Source organism: Brienomyrus brachyistius, chromosome 18 (genome assembly GCF_023856365.1).
Source record: "Brienomyrus brachyistius isolate T26 chromosome 18, BBRACH_0.4, whole genome shotgun sequence".
Classification (NCBI taxonomy): domain Eukaryota; kingdom Metazoa; phylum Chordata; class Actinopteri; order Osteoglossiformes; family Mormyridae; genus Brienomyrus; species Brienomyrus brachyistius.
Genome location: NC_064550.1, coordinates 13,154,704 through 13,182,559, shown reverse-complemented (window position 1 = coordinate 13,182,559; position 27,856 = coordinate 13,154,704). Strand labels below are relative to the sequence as shown.

The following is a 27,856-nucleotide window of genomic DNA, read 5'->3' as shown; positions in this document are numbered from 1 at the left end:
CATAAAATTCTCACCAGCGATAGATTGATATTAAATCGGACATAAAATCTTTATTACAAATTAACCTGCTCGAATACTTAAATTATGTATAGAATGAATACAACAATTACATTTATTTGTATTTTCATAATGTTATGATTATTTTAATGTTCTGTATGATTAATCTGATTTGCGGCTTAAACCTATTGGTGAGGGCAAACAGAAATAGCAATGGTTTCTATTGTTTGCAAATACGCAAAAACGTGCGATTCAAAACCAAGCAGTATCATTTTAATTGCAAACTTGTCATAATAACTGGCCAACAGTCTTTCAAATGGCACAATACATTTTCCAGTGTCAAGGCAATTCATATATGCACTAGTAAATAATTTAACAGTCAACCGAAGTAGTTCAGTCGTTGAATCATAGGTAGCCCTACACTTTAATGAGCATCGCTGATGCATTATGATAATGTTCGAGTGTTCATTAGCTTGTTCATGGGTTAGGCTATATTGCAATCAGTAACTTTCATTCGCTGTCTTTTGCTAGAATACCTAAATCAAAACAATTTGAACTTATATAGATCCCGTAATGAAATCCTCATAAAATCGAGTTGTTTCGAAATATTTAGGCCTATATGAAAATCTGTACCTTCGTAACTTAAATAGATTTTTCGGAATTTTCGAACATTTACAAATGTTCCAATGTCTGGCAAATTTTACAGAAAATCAAATGTTCCCAGTCGTCCCCTGTATTGTTTTAGGTCTTGCATATTGGATTTTACTTGGATTTCAACGGCACATTAGAAAACGCAAAAGCATGGATGAATATATCGATTCAAGTTACCCTCGTTACAATCCAATGTAACTGACATCACCAAAACGGCACATTGGCTTTTTCAATAAACGCGAGTGAGTGATTGATTGACTGATTATTTGCGGGAGGCACATTAATGCATTAAGTCTAAGGCAGTTGACGTGTACATGACATTTTACAGTGTTTACGGGTTTTTAAGACATGATAAATCATTTATACAAGAAAACTACGTTTATATACGTGGCAATTATATACAAGAAGATAGGATACACAGAGCTGCTAAAAAAAGACAAGAACCTGCAGTAAAAGCGTAAACCACGGCAGTCGCAATATGGTCCAACAATATGTGAAAATTAATGTCAAAATAAAATTCCAGTCTAGGTCATCTCTTTGGCTGCAGATCGGCCCACCTCATTCTGTTGGGTTTAGCTAGCATGGGCACTTTCGACCGGGTTTTACCGCCTCCTCGGAAGAATGGACAACATTCGGGACAAAGCCACTTTTTACCCCTTCCCAGTTTTCCTGTATGGTTATGTCCCCATTTTTCACCCGTTCGTATATGTCTCTGGTGAGGACATTGAATGACTCCTCCACATTCACGCCGTCTTTGGCAGAGGTCTCTATGTACTTCATCCCAAAGGTTAAGGCAGTTTGCTCCGCCTCCTCGCGGCTCACCTGTCGCAGGTTGCCGAGGTCGCACTTGTGTCCCACCAGCAGAAACACTATCTGATAGGGTTGCATGTGCATCTTTGCTTCATCCAACCAGTTTTTTAGATGCTGAAAAGATCGTCGGTTTGTCAGGTCGAAGATTAGGAGTCCTCCCACTGAATTGCGGTAGTAAGCGCGGGTTATGGATCTAAAGCGAAAACAGAAAGGCCTATGACAGTGAATTCATAAAAAACAATTTTTGACTGTTTTTTCAGAACCGAAATAATATTTTTTTCCTCCCATGCTTAAACGCATAGCTTATACTTGTTGTTTTAGGATGCATTACAGGACAATTACAACAAAACATAGGCTATTGGTCATGCAAATGTGTTAAAAAGTTTACTGCACATATAACCTTCTTGCCCATTAACTTCACTTAAAACCATATGAAAACCAAAATCTTGGATTTAAGATGGAAATAGTAATCAGATACCTGAATCTCTCCTGGCCGGCCGTATCCCAGAGTTGGAGTTTGATTCGCTTGCCTGGTTCGATCTCAATCAAACGGGCAAAGAAGTCTACCCCCACCGTGGGGTCGGATACATCTGTAAATCTTCCCTCGGTGAACCGACGCAGCAAACAAGATTTTCCCACTGTGGAGTCTCCGATCACAATTAATCTGAACTGGTAGATCCAAATCGCTTCCATCACATCTCAGTTAAACTGTAAATGAATGGCAAGTGGTATTTACTGGGTACAGTGTATGAGTACGCAACCAAGCATAGCACATTTGGTTAATGCGTCTATACATAATACAAAGAGAATGACGTAGAAAACATATATATATATATATATATATATATATATATATATATATATATATATATATATATATATATATATATATAAACAAGAAATAACGCCTTTTAAACTGAAACACGAGTACTGTTTCTATTAATAAAAGCATGGTTATACATTAATGTTTCGCAGGTTACTAAAAGATTCCTTCCAGGCTATTAGTCGAGCTGTGACATTTCTGTAGACCTCAGATCTTCCCTCTTTCTTTGCAACGACCGGTATTAAGACCAGTATACTTAAGCATGTCTACCCCTTTTTAAGATACATACAACATTAGTCTGCTGACGAACAAATACAGAAGTTCAGCTAGTTAGAATAATCGTAAACTTGTTAAATGCTTTCGACCTCTGCATTGTTTGTTGTTTTTCTTTTCTCAGTGACGTAGATTCACCCGAATCCTCTTTAAAGACATCACCGGTGAACATCGCACGGCAGCTCAGTTCACTCTAACTGGATCAACACCACTTGCTCTGGGAAAGGAGTTGTCAGTTCAGCACCACGACATAGATTGGTTGCAGAATACAAAACAGCCAGACAGCGCTGAACTGCGCATATTTTGACGGACGGGTTTCCTAACCGAATAGTGAACAAGCATGGGCGGGATCTATTGGAATCCTGCCAATCGGAAGATATGAAGGCGGGTAACAAAGACGTATGGCGCTAGGTTGATCTCTTGGCACACACGAGGGTACAGCGGTAATGTAAAGATAATGAATTAACTATCTGTATCTTCTGGGTTAACAAGGAAATGGATGGAGCGGAGCGGTCGAAATATACAGGTAGACGACAAATGGTGATATAAATCAAATGTTTTGTTTTCTAAGAACTGAAGCGCAAAGGCCACAAATCCAGCGCGTTCCCCGCATCAATATGGTTACGGTACCATTAGCAAGCAGTCTAACGATAATTGACCCTTTAACTGTGTTTGGCTTTTTCATGTTGTCTCTCACTCATTCCAAATGCTGTATAGTAACCGAGTAAGTTTTCGGAGCTGTGCGGGCAGTTTCAAGTCGTTAGTGCGGTCGTACTGGATCCGCTGGAGCCCGGCTTCCTGGCGGAGGAGGTCCCAGACAATGACACGTGTGTGAGGCCACACAAGTCAGTGCTACTTTTACACAGCAGGTATAGTTCCCCTGATAACTTCATGCCGAGCGATACGTTTTCGCCGACAGACTGGTCCCCCGCGATTCACTTTGCCAGCCAGTATATCCATAGGCCCACCGGGAAACTGCCAAGTATGCCAGCGTCCCAATCCAGCCTTGTTCCAAGTTATGGTGTACGTGCTTCACACATGGCACACACTACGGTACAGCCGAGCAGTTCTCTTTTTCGAAAACGGGCCGAGAGAAAAAAAACATTTGTAATACAATGCATTTGCCAGCTGATTTCATCTGTGCACAGTGTGTCACATCTAATACAGCACGGTACTACTGTATTCCCAACTGTAATTTATGTTCATTTGTATATTGAGATATTATTTGCTCGAAAGTAATACATTTAATGGAATTCTGACATATAATATAAATGCTGTAAACGAGGGATTGATTCTTTTTTTAACCACCAGTGAAGATAGCCGATGACTCGGAAGCTGAGCGGCAGAATGGGGGGTTTTGTGGCTGCGGCAGCGTCGACCCTAACCTACAAACGAGTGAGTACGAGCGCCTCGCTTCCGTCTATGATACAGGCATAACGAAATGGCGATTTTATTCGTTTGTTTTGGGGCATCTGTGCCATACCTCTTGTCAAAGCGCCGATCCGCTCTCGTCCGGCCTGTCATCGGTTATTTTTTGGGAAATCTCTGCAGTTTTAAGCGCTGAAAATCACTGCTGGGCGAAATGTTCGGACCCATACACGGCTGCTGTGCACGCAAGGGAGTATCTGACTTTCGATTTCTATTTCTTCTGTTAATCATTGAACGACAACTGCAGAGAAACTCTTACTGTCGCATTTGTTCCGGCATCCGGTATCGCAAGCGTATGCAAATACGGCGCAAGAGTATATCATTCTGAGCACTAAGCGTTATTTGTCAGTAGACGCACGTGCATAATTATAGATTAATATATGCATTTTATTTTATGTGGTATGTCTTTTAAATCGGTCATTAATGTCTTTACTAATCGTTCATGATTGATTCATGTTTGCATATTAAATAGTAATATTGTAGTAGTTCATGTAGTGAGTAGGGGCAGAACGGTTGATCACTTGGTGGCGCTATTATCTCACACCTCCTCCGATGCCTGTTCGCCGTTCTCTATGCGCGTTCTTCAGCAGGGAACCTGAATCCCTAACAGAGAACACAGAGCCTGCCCTCTCTGAACTTTGGCTGCCGCTTCATTATTTATCCCCATTGGCTTCCTTCAGTAAAGCCCATACTGACCTTTGCTACGCTCCCTTGTCACTTCCACCCAGGGCTGCTGCAGAAGAGGATGGGCCCAGAGGAGCAGGCGGCGGGTTCCCTGAGCCCAGGACGCCTGGACAGGAAATCTTTGGTCAGCAGGCTGACTGCATACAGAGTGAAGGAGATCTTTACATGGTGAGTTATATCTTTCATCATGAAGTCTTCTGTTACGCTAAAGTTGTTCTGATTTAGCACTGCTGATGTGAAACTGCTGTCTGCTCTCTGTAAGCAGTGTTTGACAGTGTAGTTTGCCCCTGTTCACACTACATGACTTGTCGTCTTGTATTCGGGATTGTTGAAGTCGTTGTGGTTTACGCACTACACGACGGATCAGGGACTGGGGGTCACACACTATAAGAGCTTTCACTAGGAGGAGTCATCGGCGAGTCCGTCGGGTGTCCAAGCTGTTTCAGCACGAAATCACACGTGAGAATGACACCAGGAAATCACAATTCTACTGTCAATGTGCTACAGATTGTTATAACACTTTTACTCAAATGACAACACATATGCTCAACATTTACAAATGCGTGGCGAATTAGCTCTCATATATATAGAACTTTCAAGAAACTGTATCGCATACGTTGGGTTTTTAGTGACTGTTGTTGAAGAAATTTCTCAAAGTCCGATGTTTAAGTGTTTGACAAACTTTATTATCCGATGAGCTGAAAGGGAACAGATACTCATCAATCGTGTGTCTCCTGTTCTGCTCCCTGAACAACAAGTGCATACATCTCTTATAGCCCAAAATGCACCAGTCATCAGACAATTCAAAGAAAAGGATCAGCTGTCTGAAGACACCAGGCACTTCTGCTTATTGAGGCTTATAGGCTCAGAACAGAGCAACCTGAACGGAATTTTCCTTTGCAGTTTCATACTGTGTCGAGTTAAATTTATCCAATTACCCAATTACTTAATCTCACTCCCAGGTCATGCTGACCCGGGCCCTTGCTGATCAAGCTGCATTATGGCAAATGTTAGTTCCTTCATAGAAAATAGAAATCCGTCTATTTAAGCAAGCTTGCATTAGTACATTGTGCTTGACTGATTCAAGTGAGGTTATATTGTTTCAATCATTATAGGTAAATCAACAGCACCATCATAAGTTCTTTTATCAATTACTGATTAGATATGTATATATATTTGCATATTTTCTATCACACTCTGCATATAAAGTTTGTTACATACATCCATCCATCCATTTTCCAAACCGCTTATCCTACTGGGTCGCGGGGTGTTACATACATATATATAATATATATAATTTGTATGTATATTTGTATGTATGTATGTGTATGTGTGCATATATCTCATTGGCTGTAGCTCATCACCACGCTCATTGCCAGTCGCTCTCATTCGCTGTAGCTCATCACCACGCTCATTGCCAGTCGCTCTCATTCGCTGTAGCTCATCACCACGCTCATTGCCAGTCGCTCTCATTCGCTGTAGCTCATCACCACGCTCATTGCCAGTCGCTCTCATTGGCTGTAGCTCGTCACCACGCTCATTGCCAGTATCTCTCATTTGTTGTAGATTTTTGCTGCCCCCATTGTCAGCTGTGACACTTTCACACCTGCAGAATTTGGAGTCGCTGACAGGTCTAGATATTTAGCATGATAGATATTTGGCGGACATTTGCAAAGCATCGGCGACCCCGGGGGGATGCGTCGTCAACGGTTCACCTATAGCAATCGCGCTCCTATTTCCCAGAGCAGACCGAACACGATTTGCCTCTGATCTGGGGGTTTTGATGGCAATCTCCTAAAACTGTCGCCTGGAGGAACATCGGGGATAAAATCGTGTTGTGTGAACTTTGCATTATTTGTGACATGATCGTCCGTCGTCGCAGGCCCCTCCTAAAGACACTGGCCATGGGTCAGGGCCTGTCGCTGTTGATCTGTGGGACAGCGGTCACTTGCCAGTACCTCGTAGAGTGGAAGGTGGACACGCCCATGCTGCAGAGCTTCCTGAACTATGCCCTGCTGTTCCTCACCTACACGGTCGCTCTGGCCTTCAGAAAGGGTGAGCTCTTCTGTTTTTCTGTGAATCGTGACTTCTAACTTCACTATTCTCAACATGAGTAAGTGACTACTGCTCTTCCTGCAGTTGGTAGCACTCCTACCAAAGCACCCCTGTAGAGGGTGCCACGGCATGAACAGCATCTGTACCTGTGTGCTGGGCGGGTGATAATAGTAGGGAGTTGTGGGTTCTTGCCCCCCAATGGGGCAGTTCAGATCAGAACTTTTACAGAGGGTAAGCTGTGCAATATACTGAAGGGGTATCTCTGGGTAACACAGTATGAAGACACTGAAGGTTATGCCGTCAAGTCCCCAAATGTACCCTGATGTGGTACTTAAATTTCATAGATCTAGTATCCAGGTGTATAAATGTAAGTGGCCTTCTAACAAGAAGTCAGTTAAGTAGAAGTGGAAAGTTCAGGTCCAGAAAGTACCAATCCAGACCAAGATTTTGTTTCAGACGACCAGTTAATTACTCTGTGAATGTGACACTTTATACTCATCTGGGTGCTTGAAACAAAATCCTGGATTGGATTTGTACTTTCTGAACCTGAGTCTTTCACCTCAGCAGTTAAGTATGCAAACGTTTGAGCCATAAAGTTTTGTTAAGCATGTGTGGAGGATTTTCATATCATTCTGTGTTATGTTTTGTATTTATGGATGTGCATGTATTGCATGTCTTTTTGGGTTAACATTCTCTCCTTAGTGTAGAGAGTATAACATTGTGGGTCTGCCCCTGTTCCTAAAGGGTCTCTGTGTGGATGAGTAACTGTCTTTGCATAGTAAACAACCTCAATCCTGGGTGAGACCAGTGAATTGGTTAAGCAGTTAACTGCTGAGTTAATGGAAAGCTGCACAGCCCTTCAGGAACAGGAGTGAAGTTTTACATTTTTCAGTGCCGTCTGGCTGCACCATTAAGCCTTGTGACACGCATGTGCGTCGCACAGCCCCCCTCCATTGTGCTGTCCGTGTCGGCTACCCCTGGATTTTGTCCCCCACAATAACATCCTCCCTGTTGGGGGTCTTTCTTTTGCTTTCTTGTAACACAGGAGATGGAAATATTTTGCAGATTTTGCGGACAAAGTGGTGGAAGTACCTCCTAGTGGGCTTGTCTGATGTACAGGCCAACTACGCAGTGGTGAAGGCATACCAGCTAACCACTCTGACCAGTATACAGGTTAGAACCTAGAAAATTTCTGGTGGACATTCAGTTGCTTCTCTTTTGTTGTTGTAATCATTAATAACAATATCAATAATAATGATGTGCCCTGCGATGGGTTGGCACCCCATCCTGGGTTGTTCCCTGCCTTGTGCCCGTAGCCTCCAGGCTAGGCCCTGGATTCCCTGCAGTTACAGAGAATGGATGGATGAGTGAGTGGTGGATGGAATAATAATGATGATGATTTTATTCTCTGCTTTAATAGCATCTACGTACACTTCCCTGATTTTACCTTTTGAAATGTCTTTGTGGATATATAAAAATTTGTAGGATCGAATCGCACGACTGACCTTTCCTCCTGAGATTCGAGGCTACGGTTTTTAGCACGTTGGCTTTGACATAATGTAACTGATGGCGGACCGCTCCCCTTGAGACAAGGCCAGCGGCGTCATTGCCGTTCCTCAGCATTGTTATCTTGTTGTGGCTCCATGAGAAGAGCTTGCTTCCTGCTTTCCAGCTGCTGGACTGTTTCGTGATCCCCGTATTGATGGTGCTTTCCTGGATGTTCCTCCGGACTCGCTATCGGGCGATCCACTATGTCAGCGTCGTCGTTTGCCTCCTCGGGGTGGGGGCCATGGTGGGGGCCGACTTGCTGGCCGGGCGGGAACAGGGATCCAGTAAGTACCAGCAGCTGGAGTACTTGTTGTACTGTATGTATTTTTAAATAGGACATATGTACTCTAAAACTAAACATGACAGAAAGCATTTTTTTAATGATTCCCCATAAACGTCGGATGTGATGTTATTCAAAGCTTAAATAATATATGAGCATTAAGAACTTGACGAGAAAGAGACTGGCTGCTTATTATTTTTCATCTGCACAGAGAAACTCAAATAAAAATGGAAAAAAACCTGTGAAGCCAATGCTTACCTTGGATATGTCAGCCTAACAGGAATGACATTTTCTAAACACTGAAACCTTGTCTTAGTGTATGACGGTCTATCTGATAAAGCAACGTGTTTAGTCAATGCAGCCTGCTTGTCTTGCTCACTCTGCCCCCTGGTGGTCGATTTATCTTACTGGACGGAGCCGTTTTAATCTCCTTTGTGTTGTCTACATGCATTGGTGGTGTCTGCTGTCTCATTTCTCTTTACTGTGCTTTGTCTACATGGCATTGGTACTGTGTTACAAAGGTAGACATCAAATATCCAGACGTCAAGAGACACAAAAGGTTGTAGCTAAAACAGTAGCAACATCCAAGGATTCTGGAAGCATCCTGGGAAAAGACACGGAACTATGCTAGATGAGGGGATGGGAAGGACTGTAGCATTATATACAAAAGAGTAATAATTACACTTGATTAATTTACAGATATTTTATTACATACATTATATCCATGCTTTTTCTGTATATGTCATGCAATGGTTTACTCATTTGTTAAACAGTTTGCACAAAGTTATACTAATTGAGTCTGAACTGATTCAAATGTGAACTCTGGCCATTTCACATCAGAGAGAGATTTCAGGTCCAGAACGTACAAATCCGGACCAAGATTTTGTTTCAGCCAACCAGTCGAGTATAAAGAGTCACAGTCACAGAGTCTGGACCTGAAATCTCCGCCTCTGGTGCTCATATACCCATCACTGCTTAACTTTCACTCACCATAGTCATATGGACCGGTTTTGTTCTCTTTGGCCCACCCCATAGCCAGTAACATCCTGCTGGGAGATGGGCTGGTGCTCATTAGCGCCACCCTGTATGCGGTCTCCAATGTGTGCCAAGAGCACGTGGTGAAGAACCAGGGTCGAGTGGAGTTCCTAGGCATGATGGGACTCTTCGGGACCCTGATCAGCGGCACCCAGATGTAAGCTGTGATTGGATAAAGTCTGGGGAGGTGGACTGGGATTTTTTCGTGTGTATCTCTTCTTAAGTTCATTATTGCTTCAGTCCATGTCAGCATACCTGTTCTCTGGGCTTGCAGGGCTATTTTGGAGCACGAGTCTGTGGTGAAGATCCCATGGAACTGGCAGATAGGTGAGACCGCATGACCACGTTCTCTCAGCTGAAACCTTATGTAATTGTATTGTTTATTATTTTACTGAAATACCTTCAGATAATACATTTTACATACAAGGCATTTGGTCTATGACCAATATTTAGTTTCTAGTGTTTTCCACTAGATGTGTAGAAGGTTCCCTTCTCCTGATTGTCACACAAGCCTTGTACTGTATGTTAGCATCTCCCGGGTTGCTGAGCAACTGTACGACCCTACACTTACACAAAAATGTTCTGTGGGCAGAATGAAAAATGATTGGTTGGGAGATAACCAATCAGATTGTACAGGAGGTGGGTCTAAGCAACTAGAGGTGGGACCAACCAGTCAGATTGTGCCTTGTCTTTAAAGGGGTTACTGATGATTCCCCGCCCTCCCGCTGTCTCCACAGTCGTCCTAATCGCCATCTACGTCTCCTGCATGTTCCTGCTGTACAGCTGCATGCCCGTGGTGGTGAGGTTGACCAGCGCAACAGCGGTCAACCTCTCCCTGCTCACCGCTGACCTGTTCAGCCTCTTCTGTGGCCTTTTCCTCTTTTGCTACACGGTGAGCGCTGTCTTACAGCTGGGGTGGGTAGGAGGACTGGGGATGCACTCCACATTCAGGCATTGAGTTGATCTTTGAGCTTGCTTTTAAAATTCCTGCAGTGACTTACTGTTCGTCTCTTCATGTTGGTACAGGTTTGCTTTCCTGTGGTCTGTCCACCATGTCTTTCATTAACTTGACTCTTTTAGCTGAGTATTAAAATGTGAGAGGTGTAAAACGTTACTGTCTGTGCACAACGTGTTTTGCTGTTTATGGGTTGTGCCACGCTTGTCAGTCCTTGCAGTAGTGAGAGTCCTTGCAGTAGAGAGAGTCCTTGCAGTAGGTTTAATCGTGTGCTTTTTTATACTGTCATTGATTATCAGATTTAAAAACATTAGCTGAAGACCAAGTGTTGATCTCCTTGGTTCTTTATAAAAATTGTTATCTGATGTGGTCCTTTGACCATTTGGGGGCAGTACTGGCATAATAGCATACATGCAGTTGACCTTTCACCCCTACTGCTTCTGCAGTTTTCAGCCCTGTACATCGTCTCCTTTGTGGTGATCACCGTGGGATTTGTCATGTTCAATGCTGTGCCCACGTTCGCTCCAGAAGGGCTGGCCAGACTCGACAGGACCCCGGCACCTTCCCTCAGCGCTTCCCTGGACAACTACTTCAGACAGGAAGTGGATGTGGAAAAAGAGGGGGGTGGGGGAGGGGCTACAAATCAGCTTCAGTGGGAATCACAAGACCATGCTGGTGAAACTAGCACTAAGTTTTAGCTTTGCACTTTAAAAAAAAAAAAGGAAGGGGGTAGGTTCCCTGGGTGTGGATTTTTGGGAGGACCTCTCAATCAGCCAATAATTAAGCAGTGGTTCTCCAGTCCTGCACACCCACTGTTGTTGGCTGATTGAGAGGCCGTCCCACCCCTTCCCTACACCAACTTTACAGTGATTCATGGGCATCTTTCATGTGCTGGAACATGCAATGTTCATACATCCCTCTCGCTGCAGAGGACACGGGTGAAGGAGAGGTTAATTAAACTCTCTACTCTCTCATTGTCAAACATCCACATTTCCCATTACATTGTGGGTGGGTAGATTGCTTTGAGAATTTGAAGCACTTAGAATTAAATCAATTAATCCTTACAAAGGGATGTATTACTACATGTATTTTAGAAATGTTTTTGTTTAGTGCTATATGCAATATGGCCAACAAGCTGAAGGATTAAAAATGGGAATTATTTGATTTTTTTTATGTGTTCGGCTGTCAGGTCACTCACCGTATTTTATAGTTTTGTTTGTTTTTCCAATTTGTACAAAACCATTTGAATGGTGTCTTATCTGCAAATCAAATTTTATATCCGTTTTCAGGCATATTTTGTGTGACGTCCAACCTTTTGTTAAACGAGTCAAGAATGTCTGAGGCTGGCCTCGTGTCGTTTTCGGCTAACAGTCCTGGAAATGTGCGCTAACCTCCACGTCGGAGGCTTTGGGTGCTGCCACCACTCCAAACAGGGTCAAATATACCGGCGATACCGAGGCATCCTGACGGCGTGAGCAAGGCGAGGTCATGACCTCTGTTTGATCAGTACGCAATCAGGGTTTGTGCAAATAAAAGATTTTATACGGATTAATGGCTTATATCTGGTGTTTAATGTCATTACTACAGCCACCGTTAAATCGCATTGGATGAAAAGCAAACAAGCGCATTGGTTCAAATGGTTATAGCAGCCAAAGTATTTTATGGTCTTACATTGAAAGTTAAAGCTAAAACAAAGTTGTAGACTCGACATTTCGGACTTGTTACTGCTTGGCCCTGCACGCCAATTTCCAGTCCATTACTTTGGCCCCAGGTCTGCTTTATAGTTGGGAGTGCAGTCAGTAAATCCCAACCCAGCTGGATGCTTTGGTTGTATACTATGAATGCAAGGATGATGGAAGCTGTTGATGTGTGTTTCCAAGAGTCGTAGGCCAGGCCCAGCTGGACTGTACAGGTGTCATTAGAGTATACAAACCTATGGAAGAATTTTAAATTCTTATTAAAGGTGGCTTCCCAGGATAATTCCTGTGTAGTTTATGTAAATCCTAAGTATTATAATCACACTGAGAATAATTCATAACTGCAATCCCCTGAGTAATGATATTAGTTTTAGTATTATTTCCAAGGTAGTGTAGTTATTGTTTATAAGCAATCCGAGGAGTAGGTCTACGTAACACTGGCAAAACATTGCTGCATCAAAGCGATCTGTGCAAACTGAAGCATTCGGTTTCTCTGCTTATCAGACTCAATAATGTAGAAAAATAAAAATAATGTTGAGCCATTAGTCTGTCTACATCCTAACGAAGCAAACCTTCACTGAAACGAGAAAATCAACTTCCAGTCGAAAATGAAAACTGCACCTTAGAAATGGGTGGCATTCCGCTTTCAAAACGGTCGGCCGAACTAATATCGTCCTTGGACGCTGTTTATAAGCCCCTTAAGTGCCCTATCGGTTCGATGCGTAAATAAGGCAAACAGATTTGCACTTAAGAAGCACACATGCTGATAATTAACTTCTAAACATAGCTCGACGACGACATAATTTTTTCTTTGAGGAAAAAAGTGGGACGCTTGAGTTGGAGGGTACGTCAAGCCGCCCCGGTTTTATCAGCTTTTGATAACGGGTTTCCTCCGTACTGCAGCCCCGCATCGGATCCTGTGGGCTCTCATGGAGGAAAAGCAAGCACCGACCAGGGATTAAACGCACGCCACGGCGCACCGCTCTCACGGTATTGGATGCCTTCCACTTTTCTTAGTTTTGCGATTTTCTCTGTGTACGTTTCAGCCTGTTCAACTAATATTAACCGCGAATTGTCACGCCGGTTGTCGCACAGTGCACTATCATTCGGTTTTAAGGAGCGCACCAGTTCAGACATGGTGCGCGGAGGGACTGCTTATAAATAAGCATGGAGTTATTGAAAATGACACCAGTGCTTACTATCTGAATGGCGTAAAAACATATGTATTTCTTATGTGGATGGGATTACTTAAAAATATGAACGTGGTTTTGCCATGACTGCACCAACCGAAGAGCTGTACACATACGCCGAACTGCGACATGTTCGTATTTCAAGAAAAGGGGGGTTGTTTTCACCGATTTATCACGTTTTTATTGTTTTGGGGAAATGTTGCTTTCTTGTAAAATTCTTATATCCTTTTCACAGAGGCATAGACCATCATTCAGTGAATTTTTGTATGATAAATCACGAAGAAGAGACAAAATGAAGCATTTTTTAAGGTAGGTAAAATTTCTCATGTTATTTTTACATTAGGTGAAGAAACAAACACCACTTATAATTATAAAATAATTATATATTATTTTCGACTTATTTCTTTTCCTTATATTTTGATTCCCCCGCAAATGAAAAATGTTTTTGTATCTTTTATTTACGGAAGACAACACGTTATTCCATCACGCTTTTATGAAGCTGAATTATAGTTGGAAGCCCCTCGCGAAAGGCAAGGAAGATACAAAAAACAGGGCTATTCAACAACGAAACATAAGCTACCATTGGCAACTCACACCGCTCGCCCTGTTTCTCAGATTATGGGATTTGTTTTGTTGATCTGTGTCATACGTCTGAATGCAAAAGCAGCTGGTTGTCATATGCAGTTTTTCTGTGTATTTTCCCCGAGAAAAAGTTAAGCTTATTTATCGCACCAGGCTATGATATAGCCTTAGTATAGGGAGCTTGTCTCTAATACCTTTACATACATTACATACAGATAGTGGTGCTGAAGGGAAATGCACAGGGGACTAGTGACGTTGCTTGTGTGAATTAAAGTAATATTTCTAGAAGATGATTGTTTTGGTCATGGTACAGTCTATGAGGGTTGTACCTGTGAGCAAAGGATAAGAGACAGACAGACAGACAGACAGACAGACAGATAGATATAGACATTCTGGCCAACGCCGATTTTAATAGCCCTTACGGAGAACACATTGCAAAAGTATCAGCACCTAACTATATTTCCACGATATTTACAACAAAAGTAATAGTTAGGCCTAGCTGATTTTCTTTTATTATCTAACATTGGGCATCCCTTAAATAAAATATTCGATTAATTAGTAAAATATAACGCTATAGAATAGATTAGAATTAATTTGGATAATTATCCTAACATTATCTGTTGGCAGATCAAACACGATGCACACTAAGCAGCACAGAGTCGATGATTAAACACACTGATGCGGAAGCACATGTAACATGACAGTACGGCCCGTAATCATCCCAGCTTCCCTCGTGTAGAAGAACCCAGTACCGGTGTCTTTCTTACCGTAGCTGACCACTATCGGTTCGGAGTTAATGGTGGACATTCGCATTTACACTCAGAGCAAGATTCGACAGTGGTTTTCATTTGTTTAAATAATAAAGTCGCGTTTATGTTATGACACGTATGCAAAGCCAGTGGTGATCTGCACGCGAGTAACATTCCCTTCATCTCAACTGACCCAGAAACACAGGTAAAATATTCAGTATGACCAGATTATAAATGAACAGCATAAGGTCCCCACTTTATTGACAGGTTTAACCCAAAACTTCCAAATCCTAATTGTACAGTACAATCATCATTGTGATTATTATTATTTTTTAACCATATTTAATGTTTTCGTTGGGAGTCCTGTGACCATAACATTTGCTGGGTTCTGTGTCTTTAATACCTTGTGCTCTCCTTTCCTGACTTCCTCTGCATGACACACTCATGTTGTCCAGATGCCCGTCCTGGAGCCATCAACCTTATGGTCACTATTTCCTGTAACTTTGTTGGTCTCTTGCCCCCCCCACAGGACACTTACGCAGTTTTTTATGTTCCTGTACTGCAAATTTCTGTGGAGGACGTTGAAGTTCGTGACCCGAAAGGTCACGGGACGGTGTGAGATGCAGCGCATCTGTTACAACAACAAACCGGGCGCCCACCGGACCTTGAAGATAGGTAGGTGGCTGACCCTGAACACCCGAGTCAGTCTGAGTGAGAAGCAAGGTCACCAGCGTTTGCAGATTGGTTACTGTTATCACAAATATGCATCCATCACCAAAACCGCTTAAACTTGGGCAGTCGCCAACACACGGGGCCAACTTCTTGCCGTGTGTTGGATCGAAAACTGGTTAACTGACAGTAAACGGCGAGTAGTTATTAGAGGCACAATGTCACAGATGGCTAAGTAAAAATGCAAAGTAGTCTTACTTTAGATGGGCTTCTGAGATGAGTCTTCCTGTGTTTTCTTTTCAGAATCATCTCTCAAGTTCTCCAAGAGTGGGGTGAGACACATTACTTAGCTTTGGGTCCTTAAGGGGTTTGTCTATGAAAATAAAACAAAACAGGCAAGTGTTTTACCTGGAAACCTCCTAAAGTTTTATACTATGGGATATAATTATTTTCCACAAATGAATTATTATTATTATTCTTGTAATTATTCCTTCCCAGCTCCTGCAGTCTGCCGTCAATGTCCATGCAGACTCTGTTGAGAAGACCATAGATGACATTATGGCCTTAAAAATGATCAACCCTGACACAAACCCACAGTAAGACAGGACTATAATGAATTTGCATTTAAATGGGTCCTATTATTCTTTTCTGAATTTTCCCTTTACTTTACTGTGTTATGTAGTTTTATGTGCATGAAAATGTTCTCCAAAAGCTTAAGTACATGCTAAAGGGAGTAAGTCTCACCACAGAAACCCTACTTATTTGTCTAAAACGCCTCGTTGGAATTCCCGCCCTTGCTTCCTTGGCATGGTGAGGTCATCTTGAAACACAATTCTTATTGGCAGTCTACCTGCAAGGATCTGTATGCAGACTGCCAGACAGAGGCGGAATACGTAGCGCAGCTGACCAATCAGAGCACAATGGGCTCATCGAGGGTGGGGCTTGAAGCTCTAACAACGTTTCGGACAGAGTTATAAACAGAGTGAACAGAGATGTACAGTATGAGAAAAATAATGTGTTTTTGGAACATTGAAGCATGAAAATCTATTCTAGTAGACTCCAAAAATTTAATTGTGAACAGTGAAAATGAGCATAATCTCAGGAAAGGATCTCCTTTATTAAATCTTAGAGAAAACGCTGGTATAAAAAGCAAAGCAAATGAACTTAATGAGACTTTTTAGCAACACCAGGATTAGTATTAGGGCATCAGAGTGTCCACACCTGTGCTGTGGTTCTGTCTCTGTCGGTGGAGCAGTCATCCGGTGGCTGAGAGACAATGTGTTCTGTGTTCGTCCAGGCTGGCCGTCTCTCTTCAGGCCAGCCTCTACCAGATTGTGGGCTACAGGAGCCTAGTGGTTGAGGTGGAGAAGCTGCGAAGAGACCCATACGACTGTGAGAACCCTGATCATGAGGAAATGCTGCTGAAGGTGCAGATAACACTGGATCACCTGCATATGGTACCAGTGAAAAGTTTGGACACGCCAAGCCTCCTACAAAGGACAGTGGTAGTGGGCCGCATCACATGACCTGGCCACCTGACTTGCACAATAGAAATGGTTGGAGGAGTTTGACCAGAGAGTGAAGGAAAAGAGGGCAGTGAGAGCTCAGCATACGTAGGACCTCCTTCAGGACAGCTGGAAAAGCATCTCAGGAGACCACCTCATGAAAATGGGTTAGAGGAGAATGGAGGTTCAGCCAATCCACGGAGCAATTGGGGTTAAGGGCTTTGGTCAAAGGCCCAATAGTGGGATCACTCTGTCATCCCAGGGATTTGAACCAGCAACCTTATGAGTCCCAACCCACAGAGCTGCCCCCCCCAAACATTTTTTTTTATCGAATACTTTTTTTGGTCAGTGCATAGTTCCATGTGTGTTATTTTATAGTTTTGATGTTTTACAATTATTTTAAAATGTAGAGAGTAGTACAAAAAAACATTTATATGGGTAGGTGTGTCCAAACTTTTCTGTACCAGTGTTCCCAGAAGTCCAGACATCTCACCAGAAGTGATAGGTGTGCTGTTATACCTTTGCTTCAGATCTTTGACACATGACCTCTGTGTTCCTCACCATAGTTGTGGAGGGCACTTCGTCCCGAATCTCCTCTGAGTGGACGCATCTCCAAGCAGTGGTGTGAAGTCGGTTTCCAAGGCAGTGACCCCAAGACTGACTTCAGGGGAATGGGGATCCTGGGCCTGCACACTCTTCTGTGAGTGTTTGTGCATGTGTGTGCAGGTCTGCATGATATGACGTCACAATATAATTGCAACTGCAATGGCACATGCACCATAATCACCAGGGCTTTAGATGACGGGCGTAAGCATTTGTCCTGTCATGTTCTTTTCGTTACCATACGGACATGTACTTACACCTTACTTACACCTACGTACTTATGCATGTACTTAATAAGATGCATACATTTGACACCCAAAACTTAGTATAATTCTGAATAATTTTTTATATAATATATAAATCCTTAGGGGCGACATGGTGGTGCAGTGGTTAGCACTGTTACCTCAGGTTCGAGTCTCCGCCTGGGTCACATGTGTGTGGAGTTTGCATGTTCTCCCCATGTCGTCGTGGGGTTTCCTCCGGGTACTCCGGTTTCCCCCCACAGTCCAAAAACAAGCTGAGGCTGATTGGAGTTGCTAAATTTCCCATAGGCATGCATGTGTGAGTGCATGGTGTGTGAGTGTGCCCTGCGATGGGCTGGCCCCCCATCCTGGGTTGTTCCCTGCCTCATGCCCATTGCTTACAGGATAGGCTCCGGACCCCCTGCGACCCAGTAGGATAAGCGGTTTGGAAAATGGATGGGTGGATGGATAAATCCTTATTAAGATTAAGATTGCCTTTATTAGTCCTACGGGAGGGAAATTTGCATTATACAGCAGCAAAGTGGACAGTGCAGCAGAAATAAGCAGAATGCAGAAAAAAATCAAGTATCAAACAATAGAAATAAGAAATATAAATAAAATACAATACAATATATACAATACAATACAATACAATACAAGATGGTATGTGCTTAGTGTTTGTTGTGAAGTCTGATGGCAGATGTAAGAAAAGACCTGCGGTATCTCTCTGTCGCACACCTTGGATGCACCAGTCGCTGATGGAGCTGCTCAGTACTGACAGTGTGTCCTGTAAGGGGTGGGAGATGTCCTCCAACAGGGAATGTAGCTTAGCCAACGTTCTCCTGTCGCTCACCACCTCCACTGAGTCAAGGGGACCTCCCAAGACAGAGCTGGCTTTTTTAATCAGCCTGTTCAGTTTTCTCCTCTCCCCAGTAGGGATGCTGCTGCCCCAGCAGACCACAGCATAGAAGATGACTGACGCCACCACAGAATCATAAAAGGTCTTCAGGAGTGGCCCTTGCACTCCAAAGGACCTCAGTCTGCGTAGCAGATACAATCTGCTCTGACCTTTACTGTAAATAGCATTTGTATTGTGGGTCCAGTCCAGTTTGTTGTTCAGATGAACACTCAGATACTTGTAGGAGTAAACAATCTGAATGTCCATCCCCTGGATGTTGATTGGTGTGGATGGAGGACGTTTGTGCCTACGAAAATCCACTACCAGTTCTTTGGTCTTTCCAGCATTGATATGGAGGTTGTTCAGTTGGCACCATTCCACAAAGTCTTGGGTCATTTCTCTGTACTCCTTGTCATCCTCATTAGCAATGAGGCCAACAATTGTGGAGTCATCAGAGAATTTTTGCAGAAAACAGTTGGTTGAGTTGTGTGAGAAGTCCGCAGTGTATATAGTGAAGAGAAATGGGGCCAGGACTGTTCCCTGTGGGGCCCCTGTACTGCGCACAACTGTATCAGACACACAGTCCTGTATCTTCACATATTGTGGCCGATTCGTTAGATAGTCCATGATCCAGGAGGTGAGGTGGGGGCCCACTCCTGGGTACAGTAACTTGTCCCTCAGTGTTGTGGGTATGATGGTGTTGAAGGCACTGGAGAAATCAAACAACATGATTCTCACAGTGCTCCCAGGCTTTTCCAGGTGAGAGAGGGATCTGTGTTGGAGATGAATAATCGCATCATCTACCTCAATGCCAGGCTGGTAGGCAAACTGAAGTGGGTCCAGTGAAGGGCTCACTAGGGGTCAAAGGTGGACCAGGACCAACCGCTCCAGGTCATAAAATGGTCATACATTTTATGTTAAATGGTCAACTGGTCATAAAATCAGTTATTGAAGCATGCCACATGCTACTGTTTTTGGTGTGTGATGGCAGCGATAACGCTGAAGTGCTGGTGAAGAAAGGGACAGCTGAACAGCCACAACATCTTTTGAAAGAGGAGATATTGTGCATAAGGTAAAAAGATGTCAGTCAGATTTATACAGGCCATCACAATGCGCCTCGCGTTAATATTTTATGCATACTGCTAATCTGCTTACTAAATTGTAGGTGTAAGTAAATGTCCGTATATGATGCCTGGAGACCTCAATCTATCAAGATATCCAGCACACCCGACCACCACCAGTGACGTCCCTGCATCCAGCTCGCCGTTCTGATCTTCCATGTATGACCCGCTGCCTTACCTCTGGTTGCCTGGCAATTGGAAGAAGACTCGGCTTCGGCATTGGCTTATCTTCCTTGCTCTCCTCTCTCTATTTGACTATCCCTGCCGGCCCCTGGAGGATGGGCTTCCCCTTTGAGTCTGGTCCCTCTCAAGGTTTCTTCCTTCTAGGGAGTTTTTCCTTGCCACTGTCGCCTATGGCTTACTCACTGGGGGCTTTGGGTGAGGATACTGTAAAGCGCTTTGAGACAATGTAATGTTGTGATAATGCGCTATATAAAAATAAATTTGTTGTTGTTGTTGTTGTCCGTATAGTGCCGAAAAGCCAGTGTCCAGACAAATGTTTATGCCCGTCATCTAAAGCCCAGGTGATTATTGTGCATGCACTGTATAATCACGATGTAATATCTTGTAGCCCTACGTATGTGTGAGCTCATTAATGAGAACCGCCCCTCACCTGGCGACTATTGGCCTCAGTCTCTGCCCATTGTTCGTTCCTGACTGCAGGTACTTCGCTGAACATGACAAGGCCAGTGCACTGCAGGTCCTCCATGACTCACTGCAGCCCAGGTCCAGGTAACTGTGGCTGATCAGCATGAGGGAGGCTTACAGAAGAAAACTGAAGTCATGCTTTCACCTACATATTCCATTTATTTATTTCTTATGAAAAAAATCGGTTCTCCATTCATCAATATCCATTTCTTTTGTATTCGATTGTTCTATAAGGGTTTATAGTACAACGTTCTTTCCATTATAATCTCTGGGTCTCCAAGCCACAGATTAAATAACCAATGATTGAAAGTGGATGGGCGGCTGTCATTTTATGTCATGTGACTCCTCCTTAAGGGCTTTGTGCCTTTCCATTTATAATAGCCGCCTCTTTTCTTTGTTCTGATGTTAGATTTTTATTGCTTATCTTTACGTTGTCTCTCTTCATCCTTTCGTTAAGTTGCCTTCTCTCCATACCTTTCATTCCATTTCCGTGTCTAGGAGTACGCCCAATGATGAGGCCAGGTACTATCCACACTCGCGAGCCGTACAGTTAACGTTTTTGCATCCATTTACTGTGTTGTTACAATGTGTGCCCTTATTGTTACAGTATTACGTAGAACATGGTGTAGAATTCTGGAAAGTTATGTTGTGTTAAACTCTCAAGAGCAGAACTGAGTCTGTGGTACTAGGGGCCTGTTTATTGAGGCTCAGTGTGGGCCATGATCTGCTGGCTGCCACTTAGGATGATGTAACTCTCACACCTGCTTCTCCACTGCGTCCACAGCCAGATGAGCCAAGCAGAGTCGGAGAGGAAGAAGTCCGATAAGGCCATTGGGTATGTGTGCCGACCTGAGTACCTCGCCGGTAGAGAGGCCCACAGATCACTCTACCGTGGAGTTAAACGCAAAAGGTTGATTTAAATAGAATGCTTGTTTTAATTAATTAACGAGTTTTAAAGGCTCTATGCATCAGATGTACATCTGTGAAATTGATTGTGGGTGATACAGCATTCGGTGACGTTCTATCCATCATCCGGCAGGTGACACAGGGCTGTAGGAAGTCAGGAAACTAGAAAAACAAGCTGTACTTAGTTAATCCTTTTTACTTACCGTGACCTAGTAAGCTTAGTGACAGCTGGGCAATTTGTGCTAGTCAGAAGCCATTGGTGGGTATTCACAGATTATTCATCTTCTTATATAAGAAGACACAGTGTGGTTGTTCAGCTCGATTCCTTTTTTGTTAATTACAAATATATCAGCAATAACTAATTGTAGCAGTAATACAAATGGATTGTTATGCAGGAATACTGAGATTCATGCAAGATGCTGTTACAACACTGTTACTTCTGCGGTCCGTCTCCCCGGTATCGGGGATGCATAGAGGAACAGTGAAGTAAGCTTACAAAACTGGAAATAAGATGTTGTGCTTTTACACACTCTGCTGGAGAGGTCGACTTATGAATGAGGTCGTCCATAGAAACGGTTATGCAAACGAGAGGCTGACGTCATGGAAACGGAGGCATGCGGGGAGTTATGACACAGAGAATTCCAAGGGGATAGATTTGCGTGGTTGTCATTGGTAGATCCTTGCAGCGGCATTATGGGCAATTGGCCAGGGCAGCATCCTTTAAGGGGCCCCATGGGGACGCCTGCACATCTGAAGAGCTGGCTTGGATAATGACCAGGGTACCAAATAAGCCACATCCATCAATGGTAGTTGTCACACACACACACAGGTGAGGTTTCTATATCTTTGCAGGGACTCCATTCATTGCTATGGGCATAACCCTAATCCTAACTTTGACAACTATGACTACCCAGCCCTAACCTTAACTATAAGTAAACAAAATACTAGACTTTTGACATTCTTCATCTGTTGATTGAATTCCCGGATTTTTATAAAATTGAGCTTCCTCTTCTGCGGACCAAAATGAAATGGTCCCTACAACATCAAAATAACAGGTTTTTATCACATTGTGGGGACAATTGGTCCCCAACATGTAATATATGCATAGCCCCTCCCCCCCATACATACATTTCAGCCTATTTCAGTTGTAATCCTCGGTATGACCCAATGCACACCTTCTGTTATTGTGCCATTCTCATTGTCATATGAAAGTTTACTTTTCCTTTAAGGATATGCGGGAGTACAGGGACACACGGATACAGTCTCATTGTCAGCAAAAGCACGTACAGTACAATCTTGGAACTCGAATGCCTCTTAACTTGTCCTGTCTGTCAGATTTTTTTCGACTTGCACCTTGAACCGAAATCTTGGACCTGGACTATTCCTGCTAAAACTTGTAAGGATTGAGACATGTCTCCCATGCTAAACAATAACCCCCCCGTCTAGGGCAGGGCTGTCGAACTCCAGTCCTGGGGGGCAGGAGCCCTGTGTAGCTTAGTTCTTTCCCGGTTCTACCACAAATGATCCAGCTCAAGAGCTGTGTGGTAATTAACAGAGGTGGAGGGTCACAATTATGAGGGAAGGTAACCCCCGAGTTCAGCGACATGTGCTGTCTAATACAGCCGGGGGGGCAGGGGGGGACACGCCGCCCGTACTGCGCAGAGGGTGGGCGGGGGCACGTGCCAGGAAAGCGCTCCGGGCGCGAGCCGCACGTTCCCCGTCCGCTGATTATCGATGGTCATCGCGCGAGGAACCGTAGATCTCGGAGCGCGACGCAGCTTCTAGCGCTCGCGGCACTTTAACTTCACCGTTACCCGCGTGTTCTGCTCGAGAGCAAAAGGAACAAAGCTCTTTGTATGTGACCCTCCAGCACAAAACTGTAGACTTAGGCCAAAAATGAGAAATTAGGATTATGGTGTCAAATGAAAGGGCACACAAAAACCTCAAAAAATATCTAAAAATACAGCCATGCGACTTCCGTACGGTTTTGTGCTGGAGGGTCACATTCCATGGTTCCTATGTGCGTTTTCATGTGTATTAGCTTTATATAGATTGGTAATGATTTTATCATTAATTAGGTAGGTAGATGACTCCATGACTTGCACTGTATAAGGTAAACTGTATCCAAGGTACCACTGTAAAGGAAACTTCTGACATGGTTTCTACTGGCTGAATACTGTAGGCAACAGGCAGAGAAGGCATGAGCCACTATCTTATTTTGACAATTGGAATGCGCGTGACTTTAATGTCGTCGCCAGCAGTCATCAGATGTGTCCACAATATCCAAAGGCACAAAGCACACAGCCTGGTTAAGGTATGATTTGTAAGCGGTTGATAGTTCTTCTCATCATTCCGAATACTGGAGTGTTACACTTGAAAATCGAAATGAGATACTGATGGACACACAGAACTTGCTATGAGCCCCCCCCCCCCCCCCCCCCCGTGTTCTTCTGCGTTAGTCATGTTTGTTTCGTGATGCATCTTGTGACTTGCAAGTGCTCCCGTTTGCCAGAAAGCAAACAACAGCTAATATGTGTCTGTGCGCATGGACTCCTGCCTCTATATTAAACTCGCTCTCGGCTGGTGCAGTTGCCAGGCAGCAGGACTGAGTGATGACTCGGCGTGCAACCAAGCCATTACCACTGGGGTTGATTAGTTTCTTGTAAATGAGAGACTAACAAGGCCTCTGTAGAAGTACGTCAAGCATACCTTGGCCAATTAGTCCCTCCCCTGGCAGAACATTTCCAGTTAATACTATATCCTAGTTCCAGCATTTTTTTCGGGCGGTCTAACACGGACCCTCTGATCAAGGGCCACCCAATCTGAAAATAATCTGAATATGTGGAGCTCCTGTTCTCTGCTGTTGCAGGTACTCCTTTGCCATTGTGGGCATCAACATCACCGAGCTGGCCTACTCCCTCCTGGTGAGTGGTGCCCTGAAGACACACCTCTACAATGTGGCACCAGAGATGCCGAGTCTGGTTCATTTTCAACAGACTTTTTGTGAGTGTTTCTACACTATAATGTTACCTTCAAACCTGGCATGGAGAGATTAATGGTTCTGTAAAGCAGTGTTTCCCAACCCAGTCTTTGGGGGCCCTAGACAGTCCATGTTTCTGATCTGTCCCAGTTCCCTGCCAGACGGTGCAAATTTTTGCTCCCTAGCGGGTGTCAGGTGGGAGCAAAAACATGGACTGTCTGCGGGTCTCCGAGGAATGGATTGTGAAAAAGGAGGAGCATGAAAAAGGATGGAAAACATAGCCATGCTTTGCCCGTATTGATAGTACTACCCCTTGTTGTATTTTAATTTCCGTTCAGTTGTTTTTTTTTTTATAATTGTTCATAAATAATTGCCATGCAATTGCAATTGGAATTTGTGGGGAGGAATCTTGGATCCTGCTGGTCCCCGTTCTTCATCATGTGGCTTGCTGTCCCTTTGCAGGTTACCTCATGCAGGAGTTTCACAGGTTCTGGATTGAGGAGGACCCCTGTGACATCATGGAATTCAATCGCGTGCGCAAGAGGTTCCACAAGCGGGTGCAGAGACAGCTGAGGAACCCTGACATGGCCCTGTGTCCCCACTTTGCTGCCTCTGACCTACACCTGGTTAACCTATAGTCAGCACACAGCCTCAAGCCTTCGGCTTACCTCTCCAACACCCCGCCCACCGCTCTCCTCTTTGAGCGACATCACGCTACTGCTAGCCTCTCACTTAGCCTCTGCCCTCTGACGCTGCCCTTAGAAAATCATCATGACCAATGACCGTGACAATTGTACACCACAGTGCTGCCTCAAATTATTATTATTATTATTATTCAGGATTCTTTGACCACTGAGATTTCATAAAAAGAGAAATAATGTCTAAGATTTACATATCCTGGAATATTATGTTATGTTGATTCAGTACAGAACTATTGGCAGACAGCAGTAAATATTGAATCAATCAAAAGCAAACATTAACGTCGGGTAAAATGACAGCTCTTAATATGGCTGAAATTGAGGCCGTTTTCCATCTGAGGGAAAAAGGGTGATTATACAAGAGAAATCGTCACAACAGAGTAGGCAGTTTATCATACAAATAGGCAGAGAAGGGTGCATGTATGCAAAACAGAAAGTTATACTTCTTTATGTGAGCGAGCAGGGATGCTGGAAGCATCAGAAGATCAAGATCAAGCGAAGATGAAGAACGTAGGTTCCCAATCCACTAACATCAGGCACATAGCATACTGTCATGTCTAAGCCAATCACATATTTGCGACCAGCTACTGAGCCAATAGCGTCGTCTGAAGTCTGCGCGAATAACATCATCCGTTCTGTACTAAATAGATGAAAGGACGCTGTAACGTGCATTTCAAAATGACGCTGTGTCTGCCAAAAAATATTCTGAAGTCAAGAAAGTACCAGCGCTGAATGAGTCCTTCGCGAATGTTTGTTTAATACATCTCTAATTTTGTTTGCAGCAACGCATTGCTGAAAATGATTGTGACGACTCTTCCGGTTTATTGGCCAAAATAATAACTCAAAGTCTGGTTGACACGTTAATTCTGAATTCAGCACCTCGATATTGTGATACGCTGCTTTCCTTATTTCTCATCCTCAGAACCCTGTACGAGGTTTAGTACATCACAGTACACTGCATTACCAGGATTTCCGAGGCATTCTCTTAAGACATTGCATACTTTATTTCTTTGAAATCGTTTATTTCATTTGCGACCTGCCGTTCACTATGTAATATAAAGTGAGCATGTTTTGCAGATTTTATCCTTTAGGTGTCTGTGTGAAGTCTCATAGTCGTGGAGGTGAAATACCGTCCACCGAAATGCTGATGGAATTGCATGAAGTATTTTACCTGTTTTAACTTTGATTTAGAAACACCACACAGGTGGATCAGGGGCCTGGATCACGAAGCTGGGTATCTCGCATAGATGGATTACTTGTCGGATTTAAGGTAGTCCAGGCTAAATTTCAGTGAATGAAGACAAAGAATATTTAAACCAGAGTTCCTTAAATCAGACACGCTATCCAAGTAAGCAAGAAATCTTGCCTCGTGATACACCGGCCCCTAATAAGGAATATTTTGCAGCTTTTTGCAGCTTGCTTACGAGAGGCGTTTATGTCTAAGCTCCTTAGCTGTAAAATGTGACGATATTTGGTTATTCTCATTAGTCCCTTGTTGAAACACATGGTGATCGTTTTACTGTTAGGGCAAAAACGCTCTTTAAGTAACGTAGCACTAAAGTAGGTGATGTTAAAATAATACGCTAAAACAGTGTTGAAGGTGAGTGAATGATGAGCCGAACACTGCAGGATATTTGGGAAAATAATTTGGAGTCACTTTCTGTAACTCATGAGAATTCTTGCTGTGACAATGACATACTTTTTTATTTATACGTAAAGCTCTGTTGAATAAAAGTTGATACATACGTGTGTATTCCTGTCTTTACGCCATTTTAAAGTCTGTTGTGACAGTTTAATGCCACTGATTCTGGCATAATTTTGGGACATTAGTTTTATTAGCCATATGGGTTTTACGGATGTGATTGGTCTTTCGTATTTTTGAAGAGCTGATCAAGCTGTTAGGAGACACAGGCCGACCTAGAACACCATCTTCTGAGGGGACTTTGGCAAGTGTCTTCTCTGGCGTGAGGAGCACCGTCTGATACAAATGGCTTTTCCGCTGCCGCCAAGATCCGAGCCGCAAATTGACGGTTTTCCATTGTAAAGTATAAGAGCAGTACCCAACCCGGTCCCTTGCTGACCGTTTTAACTAGCAGGGCTGAGCTCGTGACCAAACCAAGCTGGGTGAGTCACCGCCGTTTGATTGTTTGAAAGCAAGCAGATACCAGTGACTTGCAGATAAGCATGGATGATCTGAAGGAACAAATCTTATATTCTATGTATTATTCATTTTTAGTGGTATCCCACAGCACAATGAATTCCTAAAAACTCAGAACTTGAAAATATCCAACCTTTCACTGCACTGACTGGACTGAGGGAAAAATGGTGACGAGTGTCTTTCAGTCGGCAGCTACCGGTGCATGATCTCACTGACACGGTGACATGCTATATCAGTTTTGTGAGGACGTATGTGCGCCAACTAAAATCTTTACTCTCATACAGCAACAATAAACCCTGATTTACAGCCAAATTCATGCAGCTTCGTTAGGAGAACAAGGAGGCCTACAAAAGTGGGGACAGAATCCTGTACAACCAGGCCAGGAACACACTGACAAAGGAGATCAGACTAGCAAAGAGGTGCTACATTGAACGTCTGGAAAACAGGTTTCCAGCTAACAGCCCTGGATCGGTGTTTAGAGGCCGGCAGGACATCACTAAGAAGACCATCCTCCCTACACTGCAGAGAACCATCAACTGGCCCTGCGACCTGAATGTGCGTCTCTGCAAGTTGGACAAACCCACTTTCACGCAGTCCCACCCTCTCCAGCCACATCACACAATCAGCACCCCTTGCCATCCCCCCGCATTGTCACACCTCCGGTACACAGA

At 43.6% G+C, this 27,856-nt stretch overlaps 3 protein-coding genes across 6 annotated transcripts; 2 read left to right on the top strand and 1 right to left on the bottom strand.

The window, feature by feature from the left end:
- Positions 1–248: 248 nt before the first annotated feature.
- LOC125712819 (ras-related protein Rab-39B-like) lies at positions 249–4,261 on the bottom strand. The gene is made up of 3 exons (XM_048983294.1): positions 4,038–4,261; positions 1,937–2,166; positions 249–1,651 (listed from the first exon to the last, which is right to left on the bottom strand). Exons 2-3 carry the CDS (start codon positions 2,149–2,151, stop codon positions 1,225–1,227), a joined length of 642 nt encoding a protein of 213 aa, XP_048839251.1. The 5' UTR covers positions 2,152–2,166; positions 4,038–4,261; the 3' UTR covers positions 249–1,224.
- On the top strand, positions 2,655–12,087 carry LOC125712811 (solute carrier family 35 member F2-like). Of its 4 annotated transcripts, XM_048983273.1 has the most exons (11): positions 2,655–3,080; positions 3,272–3,536; positions 3,866–3,949; positions 4,711–4,834; positions 6,549–6,721; positions 7,767–7,894; positions 8,394–8,553; positions 9,585–9,741; positions 9,859–9,911; positions 10,322–10,476; positions 10,986–12,087. In XM_048983273.1, exons 2-11 carry the CDS (start codon positions 3,446–3,448, stop codon positions 11,235–11,237), a joined length of 1,377 nt encoding a protein of 458 aa, XP_048839230.1. In that variant the 5' UTR covers positions 2,655–3,080; positions 3,272–3,445; the 3' UTR covers positions 11,238–12,087. The 4 variants fall into 4 exon arrangements, with proteins under 4 accessions (XP_048839230.1, XP_048839232.1, XP_048839233.1 ...); XM_048983275.1 differs by lacking the exon at positions 3,272–3,536; XM_048983276.1 differs by having other exon boundaries at positions 2,655–3,423.
- Positions 12,088–13,015: 928 nt separating this feature from the next.
- LOC125712813 (ELMO domain-containing protein 1-like) lies at positions 13,016–26,766 on the top strand. The gene is made up of 12 exons (XM_048983279.1): positions 13,016–13,080; positions 13,140–13,226; positions 13,662–13,735; positions 15,287–15,432; positions 15,730–15,758; positions 15,925–16,022; positions 16,724–16,853; positions 17,498–17,631; positions 20,459–20,527; positions 21,228–21,278; positions 24,219–24,352; positions 24,792–26,766. The coding sequence occupies exons 3-12, from the start codon at positions 13,719–13,721 to the stop codon at positions 24,965–24,967; spliced, it is 984 nt and encodes a 327-aa protein (XP_048839236.1). The 5' UTR covers positions 13,016–13,080; positions 13,140–13,226; positions 13,662–13,718; the 3' UTR covers positions 24,968–26,766.
- The last annotated feature ends 1,090 nt before the right edge of the window (positions 26,767–27,856 follow it).